General features: G+C 51.5%; 1 protein-coding gene across 3 annotated transcripts in view; it reads right to left on the reverse strand.

Moving 5' to 3' along the window:
- The window catches only part of Sptbn4 (spectrin beta, non-erythrocytic 4), a 90380-nt gene that overhangs the window by 19145 nt on the left and 57941 nt on the right, over positions 1 to 13294 (reverse strand). For all 3 annotated transcript variants that reach the window (XM_055595001.1, XM_055595002.1, XM_055595000.1), the window contains one exon: positions 712 to 936. In XM_055595001.1, the coding sequence (XP_055450976.1) occupies positions 712 to 936 (225 nt within the window). The remainder of the gene's footprint in view (positions 1 to 711; positions 937 to 13294) is intronic.

The following is a 13294-nucleotide window of genomic DNA, read 5'->3' on the forward strand; positions in this document are numbered from 1 at the left end:
AAGAAAGAAAGAAAGAAAGAAAGAAAGAAAGAAAGAAAGAAAGAAAGGAAGGAAGGAAGGAAGGAAGGAAGGAAGGAAGGAAGGAAGGAAGGAAGGAAGGAAGGAAGGAAGGGAGAGAAAGAAAGAAAGAGAAAGGAAGGAAGGAAGGAAGAAAGAAAGGAAGGAAGAAAGAAAGAAAGGAAGAAAGAGAGAGAAAGAAAGAGAAAGAAAGAAAGAAAGAGAGAGGAAGGAAGAAAGAAAGAAAGAAAGAAAGAAAGAAAGAAAGAAAGAAAGGAAGAAAGAAAGAAAGAAAGAAAGGAAGGAAGAAAGGAAGGAAGAAAGAAAGAAAGAAAGAGAGAAAGAAAGAGAAAGAAAGAGAGAGAAAGAAAGAGAGAAAGAAAGAAAGAGAGAAAGAGAGAAAGAAAGAGAGAAAGAAAGAGAGAGAGAAAGAAAGAGAGAGAGAAAGAGAAAGAGAGAAAGAGAGAGAGAGAGAAAGAGAGAGAGAGAAAGAGAGAGAGAGAGAAAGAGAGAGAAAAAAGAGAGAAAGATGAATGAATGAATGAATGAATGAATGAATGAATGAATGAATGAATGAAAAAAGTTCATGCTCAAATAGATTAATGACCAGAGTAAATGGATGTGAGGGACAGAAGAATCCCCCTGACTCCCACCCTGGGTCGGCTCGGGCTTCCTTCACCCATCCTTGAGGCCCCGCCCCAGGCCCCGCCTCACCAGTTCGTCGTCCAGGTCGTGCGCCACCTGATGCCGCTCCTTGGAGGCCAGCAGCAGGCGGCGGCGCTCCTGCAGCGGCTCCAACAGGCGCAGCAGGCGCTCGCCCACCGCGCCCTGCCGCTCGCCCACCGAGTCCTTGCTCGCCTGCTCCAGCGGCAGCGCCGCCGCCTGCGCCTGCAGCTCGCCCACCTCACGGCACCACTCCTCCACCTGGGATTCCATGGACTGTGGGGACAGAGGCACGGTCAGCGCTCCCGTCCTCCCTCCAGGCATCGGCGGGAGCAGGTCCCTTCACTCCCCGCCTGCTCAGTGCCCTCCTCCCTTGCAGGACCACTGTGGCCCAGGCCAGCCCCTACCTCCCGAGTTTTTTACCTTGGGCTGCTGGGTGCAGGCCATCTGCCAGGGGTGTTCTTCCCCGTCAAAGAGATTTCAGCTCAAGTGTTACGTTTTCAAAAGCTCAAAGGATCCCTCCTCCCCACAGCTAAAATGACCCACCCATTCACGAATTTTCTTTCAAGGTTGAATGGACCTATTTTATGTAGGAGGCAACTGAGGCCGGGAGAAGTAATTTGACTAATGAATCAGTCTTGTCAGATATAAAACCAGACGCAAAGCTACAGTGACTTGGAGGCTGGGGAGTATCTCCTTTAGGACCCTGCTTGTTTGGCAAGCTGGACACCCTGTCTCCCATTCCCCAGCACTCAGGAGTTCAAGGTCAGCCTGGGCTACAAGAAAACCTGTCTTTAAAAAAAAAAAAATGCCAAAATACACCGGAGAATTAATATATACCTTATAAATGTCGTTTGAAATCCCCCAAAATCAATGAATGTGCACGGGCCAAACAGCTATCTGATTTACCTGGATCTTAGCTTTGCTCTTTATGTTGAAAACAGTTACTGTAAATTAGGGGAAGAAAAGCTGCCCAAATGCTTTCAGAGTGTCCAGGGAGGCCCTTTCCGAGAATAAAAACCATAGAAACTGTGTGCACTGACCGTGACGTCACAAACGAAGCACCAGAAGGCAAGTGACTAACGGAAGAGACATGTCAAGGGCGTTTGAAAAGGAAGCCATTTTTTTCCTTAGGAAAAATATTTTACATTTATTTGATGTCAGTATGTGTCCGAGTGAAGGCACGCATGAGTTGCCGTGGCGCGGTGGGAGTGTCAGAGGACAGATGGAGAGGGTTGATCCTCTCCTTTTACTGTATGGCCTGGGACTCAAACTCAGATCACCAGGGTTGGTGGCAAGCGCCCTTACACTCTTTGACACATTGCTCCCTTCCTTTGTGTGTGTGTGTGTGTTTCTGTGTGTACACCACGAGTGTGCAGGTGCCTGTGGAGGCCAGAAGAGGGTGTTGGACCCTCTGGAGCTGGAGCTACAGGAGGCTGCGAACCGCCTGATGTGGGTGCTGAGAACCAAACTTGTATCCTCTGGAAAAGCAGCATGTGATCTTTTAAAACTCATAAAGGTGGTGCACACCTTTAATCCCAGCACTCCAGGAGGCAGAGGCAGGGGGATCGCTGCGAATTCCAGGCCAGCCTGGTCCACAAGGTGTTCCAGGACAGCCAAGGCTACACAGAGAGAAATACTGTCTCAAAAAAACAAAACAAGACAAAACAATCTTGCGTGTGAGTTCTTGTCTGCACGTGTCTGCACACACATACGGACCAGGTGCCCGTAGGACAGAACATGGCATTGTATCCCCTGGGCAGGAGTGACAGACAGTGCGGTGGTTTGAGCGAGAGTGGTCCCGTATACACACATATCTGAATACTTGATCTTCAGTGGGTGGAACTGTTTGGGAAGGATTAAGAAGTGTGGCCTTGCTAGAGGAGGCGTGTCACCAGGGTGGGCTTTGAGGTCTTAAAAGCCCGCATCACACCCAGTTAGCTCTCTCTCTCTCTCTCTGCCTCATGCCTATGGTCAGTTGTAACCGCTCAGCTACTGTTCCAGGACCACGCCTGCCTGTCGGCTGCCATGCCCCCCACCCCCCACACACACGATAGTCATGGACCCTGCTTCCCTTTGGACCAGGAGCCCCACATTAAATGCTTCCTTTATAAGTTGTTTTAGTCGTGGTGTCTTATCAAAGCAATAAAAACGTAACGAAGACAGACAGTGTTAGCCAGCACGTGTGACATGTGGGTCCTCTGCAAGGGCCGCTGAACCACCTCTCTCTCTCAGCAGATTCTTAAGTAGCCGAGGCTAGCCTCATACTCAAGCTCACTATAAAACCAAGATGACCTCGAACCCCTGATCTATCTTTACCTCTACTTCACCTCTTAGATTCTGGGGCATTACCATGAGAGGTTAGAACTAGTTTCTTTAAAAACACTCACAGACACCCCTTCTTATCCTCCACCCCGCTCCTGCTTCCTTGTCTTCACGCTGGTAACGGCCCCGGAAAGCCTGACCGCCCTTACACTCCGGATTATATGTGTTATACTTGCTTCATTCTGGAAACGGTCTTTCTCTGCAGCCCCGGCTGGCCAGGGGCTCAGGGCTGGCCCCGGGTCCTCGGCGCCCCTCAGCTGGGATCGCAGCTGCACGTGCTGCTGTAACTCTCTTCGCTCACGTGTTTTCTCCTGCTTCTGGGTGAGCCTCCTGAGCCCGGGGCCAGGCCAGCCTCACTGCTCTGTGAACGGTATCTGGCACAGGGAGGCCTATTTTGTGATGTGTGCATGAAAAAATAGTACCGGCAGGAGTGGAGTGGTGGCTCAGTGGTTGAGAACACTGGCTACTCTTCCAGAGGACCCGGGTTCAACCCCCAGCCCCTGTTCGGTGGCTCACAACCATCTGTAACTCCACCCTCTTCTGGCCTCCTCAGGTACAACACACACTCACGACTAACCCTGCTTACACACACGATTTTTTTTTTTTTAATCGAAAAACAAATAATTTCAGCAAGGAAAAAAAACTGCCCCAAACAAAAACGGGCAGCAGATGAAAATGGGCAGCAAATGAAAATGGGTAGCAGATGACAGAGGAGGAAGTAAACAAAAAGATGCCCAGTCCCATTGATGGGCAGGAAAGTGTGAATTAATATACGGCATCCTTGTTAAGCCATCCCATTAGCAAAGTGTAAAAGCTGAATAGAGGTCATGTTGGCAAGGGGGGACACTCGTTCCCCACAGGGGGGTGTGAATGGGTAGATCCTCTTGTAAGCCAACTTGGCAGCTTGCACCCAAAGCAAGCGGTGCTCACGTCTGGCCGTGTGCTTGCCTGCCACCTCCAGGGACAGATCTCAAGAGAGAATGGCTTTCTACTCAAAGACGTTTGCCCAGCAGAGTTTACAACAAGAGGAAGCCACCTCACAGTCCACTGAGATGAAATGATGGGCCGGGAGAGGTGGCTCAGTGATTACGGGCACATTCTGATTTTCCAGAGGCCCCACGACAGGGAACTCACAATCACCTGTAACACCATCCTAAGGGATCTGACAGTTTTGGCCTCCGCCGGCACCTAAACTCGCTGCAGACACCTACCATCATCACTCAAAATAAAGACGGATCTTTCTCTTTGATTTTGTTTTATTCTTTCAATGGCAGACCTGTGGAGATGGCTCAGTGGGGAAGACGCTTGGCACAAAAATAGACCTGAGTCTGAACCCCTGGAATCCATGTAAAGCTGGGCAACGGCGGTGCATATCTGTAAACCCATTGCTCCTAAACAGAGATGGGAGGCGGAAATCGGAGAGTCCTGGGGAGCTCAGGGACCAGCAAGCCAGTGGACGCAGCAGTGAAAGCAATGTCTGAAACAAGGTAGAGGGTGAGGACCAAAACCTGAGCTGGTCCTCTCACCTGCACGTGCCTGCCGGGGTATGCAAGTACCTGCCCCCACACACAGGGACACACACACATACACACACACAGGAATACACACACAGGGACATATGCACACAGGGACATATGCACACATACGGATAAAACATAAGGAACAAAACAGGGGACTAGGCAAAATGGCACACACCTATGACTGCAGCCATGAGTGGGTGGAGCAGGAGGATCAGCAGATTATCCTCATCTACATAGCAAGTTTGGGGGCAGCCTGGGCTACGGGAGACTCGGTGCCAAAGCTACGAATAATACAAGAAAGAAATAGTTAAAGAACTCTGCCAGAGTGTGGAGGAATAGCCAGCAGTGAGAGAGCAGAGGAGAAGGCAGTTCAGAACTCGCCATATGATCTGAGTTTGCAGGGAACTGCACATGGGTAAAAAGTCCCTGGAGAAAACAAGAAATTGACAACAGATGTCACCTACCGGAGGGAGGGATGCCACAGAATGGAGAACAGGGCTGGAGGACATTTTCACGTAGGATTTTCTCATACTGTTTTTGATGTTTGAACCATGAAATTTTATTTATTCAGAAATTTAAATTAAGCATGAAAAGTAAATAAAATGAAAACATGCAGCCATCTGAACACACGTGGAGATGCATAGAGAAGAGTGTGGGAGGAGGCACACCGACCAATAACCCAGGTTCCTTCGGGGCACGGCGCTAGGAGTGGGCGGAGGGGGCAACGCTTACATTTTACTGACGATTTCTAGGCTAATAAGATTATTTCACCAAAAAATGTGCTTATAGAATGCTTGTCTCATTCCGAACAGATGAAAAGAAGAAAACACAGCAATAATAAAATTAAGAGGTAACAGACTAAAGCAGTGACTCCCAAAGCAAGAACTAACACTTTCCTTTCTTTTCCCTCCTTCCCCTCCTCCTGACTTCTAGCTTTTGTCTTTAAAATACAGTTCTTAAAGGTGTATGTATTTGACAGGCATGCCCTTAATCCTAGCACCCAGGAGGCAGAGGCTCTCTGTGAGTTCAACGCCAGTCAGAGCTCTATGATAAAACCTTATCTCAAAAAGCTTGTTTTTAATTGCATTAATCAACCCATTGATTTTCTTCTACTAGAGCCCTTCACTGGTAAATTATTTGCAAGAAGCACTTGATTGGTGAGCTACATCCCTAGCCTCTTTATACTTTTTCTTTTCAGACATGTTCTTGATAAGTAGTTCGGGCTGGTCTTGAACTCGCTATACATAGACCAAGCCAGGCTTGAACTTTTGATTCTCCTGTCTCAGCTTCTCCAGATAACTGGGATTTCACTTGTTTGATTCCAAGTATGGCAAGTTCAGGAGCATATTCTGTCTCCCTCTCTCCCTTTCTCCCTCCTTCCCTCTCTTCCTGTCCCCTCCTTCCCTCCTTCTCTTCCTCCCTCCTCCCTTCCTGTCCCCTCTCTCACCTTCCCCTCACAGTGTAATCCCCTTTCAATTGCACAAGCAGCCAGCCTTCCAGGTGCTATGACTCCAGAAACCTGTCACCTCGGCTGGCGGCTGGCCAGGAGACTGTAACAGGCAGTCTGAAGTCTGGGGAGGTGCCTCAGTGGGTGAAAATACTTGGGAGTGATGCTGCAGACCCAGGTTTGAATCCCCTGAGCCTGCAGGAAGCCGGGTGTCTAGCACACCTTTACCCCAGTGCCTCCCCAGCAACTCAGGGAGTGGAGACAGAAGGGTCAGGGGAGACTTCCAGTCAGCCAGCCTGCTGCTCACAGCAGCAACACAGACGCACCACCCCACAGGCTCAGGCAGGTGGGCTTCAGGACTGACACCACGGTTGCCCTCTGACCCCCACGTGCTTGCTACGGCCCATGTGCACCCACACAAACAGGCACGCGTTACACAGACCGCGTATATCACACACGCACGCAGAGCCACACATGACTTCATACCCACACACAGGCACACATACACCAAGCACAAAGACAGCCTGGAGTGAGGTGAATAGCTCCAGCTTCCTGCTGTGGGAGCCAGTGACCCAGGGCAGAGATGGAGCTGGCATTTCTCTCCCTTTGGGGGTGGGGTGGGAAAGAGACAGAGGCAGGTGGATCCCTGTGAGTTTGAGCTCTACAAATCAAGTCTAGGACAGCCAAGGCCACACAGAAAAACCCTGTCTCAAAAAAAAAAAAAACAAAAACCCAAACCTGTGCACCGTATTGAATATTTAGTTAGCAGGCCCTTTTGTCTGTGGAGGCCTGTGAAAGGTTCCGTGTACTTGGCTTTCTTGCTCGGGACCCCACATAACCCAAGCTTGTCTCAAATTCATTATGTAACTAAGGTGACCTCAAGTGCCTGACTCTCTCCCTCCCTCTCTGATTTAATATGCATTGCTGTTTGGCCTGCATTTACGTCTGCATTTATGGGAGGGGTTTGGATCTCCTAGAACTGGAGTTACAGACGGTTGTGAGCTGGGAATTGAACCCAGGTCCTCTGGAGGAGCAGCCAGGGCTCTTAACCTCTGAGCCACCTCTCCAGCCCTCTCCTGACTCTCTTGCGTCGGGCATGCAGCATCATATCCGGCTCATGGGGTGCTGCGGACTGAACGCAGGGTCTCCTGCAGCCTGGGCGGGACGCACCCCTGCCTGAAATGACAAGAATCGGGAGGCGCGCAGGAGTGTGGTCAGAGCCGCAGATGCATCTGGACGACGTGGGTGCTACACACCTACAGTCCCAGCGCCCGAGGGATGCAGCTTCACGGGGCCACAGCCACAGGAAAAAAGGGTGGACTGAGATAGCCCAGTGGGCAAATGGTCCGTCCCATTCCCAGATTCCACAGTGCAAGGAGAGAACTGATTTTTCAGTTGTTCTCTGACTTCCACACGTGTGGCACACACACATCATATACACACATACACACACACATATGCACACACACACACACACACACATACATACATGCATACACATACACACACATACACATACACACTAATAAAGGAAATCTTTAAAAAAGTAAAAAAGAGAGCGTAGAGGGATAGAAGTCTGCATCTTATGGTATATAAATTACCTCATTTTTAAAAAGCCATTAAAGCTTGAAAACAACGGGAGGGGGCTGGAGGCATGGCTCAGCAGCTAAGCTTTTGCAGAGGATCAGAACTCAGCTCTCAGCACCCACATCAGTGGCTCCAAACCAGCTGGAGGGGGAGGAGGAGGAGGGGCGGTGCTGGCACACACCACACACCTTTCATTCCAGCACTGTGGGGTCGAGGCTGGTGGATGTCTGTGCGCTCAGGGCCAGCCTGGTCTACACAGTGAGTTTCAGGCCATCTGCAGCTACAGAGTAAGATGCTGTATTAAAAAAGAAGGAAGGGAGGGGGGAGGGGAGGAGGAAGGGAAAGAGGAGGAGGAGGGGAGGAGGAGGGAGAAGAAGGGAGGAGGGGAAGGAATGGGAAGAAGGGGAGGAGGAAGGGAAAGAGGGGGAGGGGGAGGAGGAGGAGAAGGAAGAAAATGGAAGGGCAAAAGGAAGGGGGGAGGTGGGTCCTCTCAAAGCGAGCCCTGTCACTAGCCTCCCCACAGCCTGGGCCACAAGCCCTGACCATCACCTGTCTCATTCCTACTTGGGTCCACCATTCTCCCTTTCCAGTTCCCAGTTTCAGAAACTGAAGCCCAAAGTAAAACCTGCACGAGGCAGAATCTGAACTCAGCACCACAGGACCAAAGGCCGAGATTCTGGACCACGTTTTCCATGTTTGGACATGACCCCTTGGTCACACCGTAGGAGAATGGAGATTTGAACCCTGGAGCACCTAATGCAGGAACCTGGACCATGGCCTTCAGCCAGGCCGTGTTAGGCAGAAACACGGCGGCGGAGGAAAGGGGTGAGGGTGGTCTTCCTGGGCGAAGAAACCGAAGAAACCCCCGCGCAAGAAGTGAGCTTGGTGGGGGTCCTTCGGGGCGTGGCTAGGCCCCTGCCTGGCCTGTGGTGAATGTCCCCTGCCTCTGCCCTCCGCGGCAGGAGGGCAGGAGCCATGGCTGAGCCAGACCAGCCGGCCCGGCCCCTGAGGGCTCGCCAGCTCACGCTCGCCACCCTACCATCTGGTCTCTCCACCAGAAAGGACAGTTGGGCAAGAGAGCACTCCGGGCCACGCGCTGGGCGGGGACAGCTCTGCTGCAGTGGCTGGGGGGAGGGGGGGCACAAAGGTAAGGTGAGGTCAAGGATGGAGTGTTTTGTTCGTTTTTGAGACAGGGTCTCATTATGTAGCCCAGTCTGCTCTGAAACTCGCTAAGTAGCCCAGGCTAGCCTCCAACTCCTGGCGCGTCTCTTTCTCAGCCTCCCATGTGCTAAGATTACAGGGGTGAGCCCCCTCGCCTGGCAGAGGTGGGAGAGTCAGAGCAGAACAAGGTGGTGGGAGCGGGCGGGGGCGGGCGGGGGGGTACAGGGGCTGAAGGGGGGAGGGGGCGGGGGGTCCTCATAACAGAGAAGGGAGGGGCAGGCTCCCCCGCGGGCATGCCAATCTGGATGGTGGCTCCGGCCCTCCCCTGGCAGACACTGTGCTCCGCTCGCTCCCAGGCAGGCCGGGGTACAGCAGGACCTCGGAGGTGCCCCCACCTTCTGAGGCCCAGCTGGGCTCCATCTGGAGGCCAGAGCCGCCTCCTGTCTCCAGCGCCCCCTGCTGGGGAAAGGGCCCAGGGGCCCTGCTCTGACTCTAGCCCCGTCTTCATTTTATCCTGGGTTCTTAGGAAAATGGGACTCCTTCTCCCATCCTACAGTGTGCCGAGGGGTGGATTTATTCCCACCCCGGCAGGGAGAGGCGACCCTGCTCTTTCCCTCCGTCCTTCTTTCTAGCCAGGATCTTACTGTATGTCCCCAAACTGCCCTGGAACTCGCTCTGTAGACCAAGCTGGCCTCCAGCCCAGCTGGCTCTGTGCTGGGGTTAAAGGCGTGCACCGCCACACCTGGCCGTCTCTGGTTTTGCTTTGGTGTTGTTTGAGACAGAGTCCAGCCCAGGCAGGGCTCCAGCGTCCTATGTAGCCAAGGCTGTCCTTGAACTCCTGGTCCACCTGCCTCCACTTCCTAAGGGCTGGGACTGCAGGTGAGTGCCCCCCCCCAACCGATGGTCATCCTGCAACACGCATGCCCAACCAGAAGGACACGAGGTGGGCTGGAGAGGTGGCTCAGTGGTCAAGAGCGCTGACTGTTCTTCCAGAAGACCCGGGTTCAATTCCCAGCGCCCACATGGCAGCTCACACCTCCAAAACCCGACACCCTCACACAGACATACATGCAGACAAAATACCCATGCCCATAAAATAACAATAAATTAAAAAGAAGGCCACGAGGCACAAGCTTGCTGGTTAAAACCCGAACGTGCAGATCGGGCCCGCCATTGCTGCCCAGCCATTCGGTGCTGTTGGCCAGGATTCAGGAAACAGCTCTGCTGCTGGGAGGGGAAATCATCGTCAGAAGATCGTCACAAAACTGGCAAGCCCCACGGAGCCCGGGGTGCCTAGGGTTAGCACCATATGCCACCCCCAAACACATTTATAAAAAGCCGTGTGAGGAAAGGGAGGGGAGAATTGGAGAGCAGAAACATACGAAACAATTGTAACCAAATAAAGTACTGAACTGAAACTGGAGCTAACCCAGAGCCCTTTTGCTTCTGAAACTGGGTGTCAGGAAGCCTAGGCTAGTCTTTTTTTTTTTTTTTTTTTTAATGTGCATTGGTGTTTTGCCTGAACGTATGTCTGTGAGTGTCCAGTCTCCTGGAAATGGAGTCACAGACAGTTGTGAGCTGCCGCATGGGCCCTGGGAATTGAACCCTGGTCCTCTGGAAGAACAGCCAGTGCTCTGGACCTCTGAGCCATCTCTCCAGAGATGCCTCCCCCCAACCTCAGGCTAGTCTTAAACTTGTGGGGGTTCTCCCGCCTCAGCCCCCCACGTGCTAGGATGTGTGCCATCGCTGCTGGCTCCCGTGTTGGTTCCCGTGTTTCGAGGCAGGGTCTCAGAGCAGCCGCTGGCCTCCACCTCACTCCATAGCTGAGGCCGACCTTGCCTTCCTCCTTCCCGTCTCCTAAGCGTAGGGGCCCAGGTGTGCACCCCGTGGGCTGGTTCTCAGTGGTAGAGCGCCTGCTTAGCATGCTCGAGGCCTGGGTTCAAACCCTAGCACGCCTCCACTCCTGGACATGTTCTTGGTATGTCTGTTCTATTTTAGTGTTGAGATAGAACCCACAAGATCACCCGCTGTACCCCGGCCCTCAAAATCACTTTTTATTTATTTATTTATTTTAGTTAAAAGTGCTTTAGCATCAGGCATGGTAGCTCCCAACACTGGTGGATCTCTACATAGTGAGACACTGTCTCAAAAAAAAAAAGTCCAGTGCACAGTCCAGTGCCTGTAATCCCAGCACTTGGAAGGCAGAGGCAGAGGGAGCTCTGTGAGTTCAAGGCCAGCCTGGTCTACAAATTGAGTCCAGGACAGCCAAGGCTACACAGAGAAACCCTGTCTTAAAAAACAAAAACAAAACAACAAAAAAACAACCAGGGGGCTGGAGAGGATGGCTCAGTGGTTAAGAGCACTGTCTGCTCTTTCAAGGGACCAGGGTTCAATTCCTAGCACCCACATAGCAGCTCACAACTGTCTGTAATGTCAATTCCAAGGGATCTGACACCTTCACACTAATGCACATAAAATAAAATTAAATAAATTATTGGTAAGCCCCAGGTTGAGTGAGAGACCTTGTCTCAAAACAAACAAACAAGCCAGGGGCGGAGAGCCAGCTCAGTGGTTGAGCATGTGTTGGTTCTCCAGAGGACCTGAGTTCAGTTCCCAGTGCGCTGGCCTGCCAGGTGGCTGAGCCACCTGAAACTACGGCTCCAGGGGATCCAACACCTCTACCTCCATAGGCACCCGCCAACATGAGGCAGACACACACCCACATAATTAAAAATAAACAAAATTGTAAAACACAACCAGGGATGGACAGCCTCTGACACACACACAAACACACACACTTAGACAATCGTATCACACACTATGAATCAGAACAACCGGTCTGTTACTCTTTCAAACGCGTCTGTGTGTATATACGTATGTGTGTGTGTGTATATACGTTTGTGTGTGTGTGTATATACGTATGTACGTGTGTGTGTGTATATACGTATGTATGTGTGTGTATATACGTATGTACGTGTGTGTATACGTATGTACGTGTGTGTATATACGTTTGTGTGTGTGTATATACGTATGTGTGTGTATATACGTATGTATGTGTGTATATACGTATGTATGTGTGTATATACGTATGTGTGTGTATATACGTATGTACGTATGTATATATACACGTATGTACGTGTGTATGCGTATGTCCGTGTGTGTGCATGTGTACTTTGTACACACACGTGTGTGTGCCTCGGCCACAATCACAAGCCTCTGGCCCCCACCTCCTCTGACCTAGTGATTGCTTCCTCTCTCGTGGAATCCTTCTGCTTGCATATGAGATACAGACAGGTTCTGCTAGCTGCAGGGTGGACTAAACTCAAGGCCAGCCCCCTGCCTCGACCTGCCAGGTGCTAGGATTACACATGTGCGCCACCACACCTGGCTGCTTTTCCTTGTCGGAGGCAGAATTTCATGTACCCAGGCTGGCTTGAGACTCACTACGTAGCTGAGCTGGCCTTCATCTCCTGATCTTCCCACCTCCATCTTCCAAATCCTGGGCTCACAGGTGGGGGCCATCGAGAGAGCTCCCAAGAAATTCTGAACCTCAGAGACGCAGGGGCCGTCAGTCTGAGGAAGCCTTATGAACTACATCTTTTCGTCTTCACAGTAAAGAGGAGGCAGTACCATCAGGGTATCGAATTCAGTGAAGGAGAAACTGAGGCAGAAGGAGACAAATACTATCCCTAAGCCACCCAGAGTCTTGAGGCTTGAGGCAGCCCAGCTCCAGGCTCCAGCCAAGCACAGCGGCTTCCCAGCGTCACTCAGCGAGAGAGCAGGGCTGTGATTCAAACCCAGGCATGGAGCTGCACTCTATAAACTCCACACCTGGGAAGAAGAGAAGATTCAAATCCTGCCTGGCTACATAGCGAGACCCTGCTTCCAAACAATCCAAACCAACAACCAGACATGGCCCTCAAAGGCTGTGAGGCCTTGGGCTGGCCAGGAATCCATCTGGGCCATGGGCTTTCCCACAGGCACCTCCCAAAGGACTCGGAGTTACACTGTGTGGTAGAGTCCTGAGGACCCGAGACCTTTCCAAGGCTCAGTGAAAGATGTGAGTGCGTGTCTGTCTATCTGTCTGAGGATGTGTGGCTCAGCTGCAAGAATGCTGGGGCTGACTTCCAGCACTACATAAATGAAGTGTGCCGGCTCATGCTCATAATCCAGCACTGAGCGGACAGAGAATCAGAAATCAAGGTTAGCTTGATTAGCCGGCCTTAGATACAAAGCAAGTTATGTAGCCTGGGCTACATAGGCTGTCTGTCCATCCATTTATCCACCTGCCCACCCATAGAATAACCCTATCTATGTCTGTCTAGCTGCCTGCTTGCCTGCCTGCCTATCTATCTATCTATCTATCATCTATTTTCGTCCATCCTCCCACCCACCCATCCACAGATGAGCCTACCTATCTGACCGTCTGTCCACCCACTTACTCATAGGATGTTTATCTACCTGCCCACCCACACACAGGATCAGTCTATCCACACACCATACACAGGATCAGTCTATGCACACACTGGATCAGTCTATCCACACACCACACACAGGATCAGTCTATCCACACACCACACACAGGATCAGTCTA

This window comes from Psammomys obesus, unplaced genomic scaffold, assembly GCF_907164565.1.
Source record: "Psammomys obesus unplaced genomic scaffold, mPsaObe1.curated_primary_1811, whole genome shotgun sequence".
NCBI lineage: Eukaryota > Metazoa > Chordata > Mammalia > Rodentia > Muridae > Psammomys > Psammomys obesus.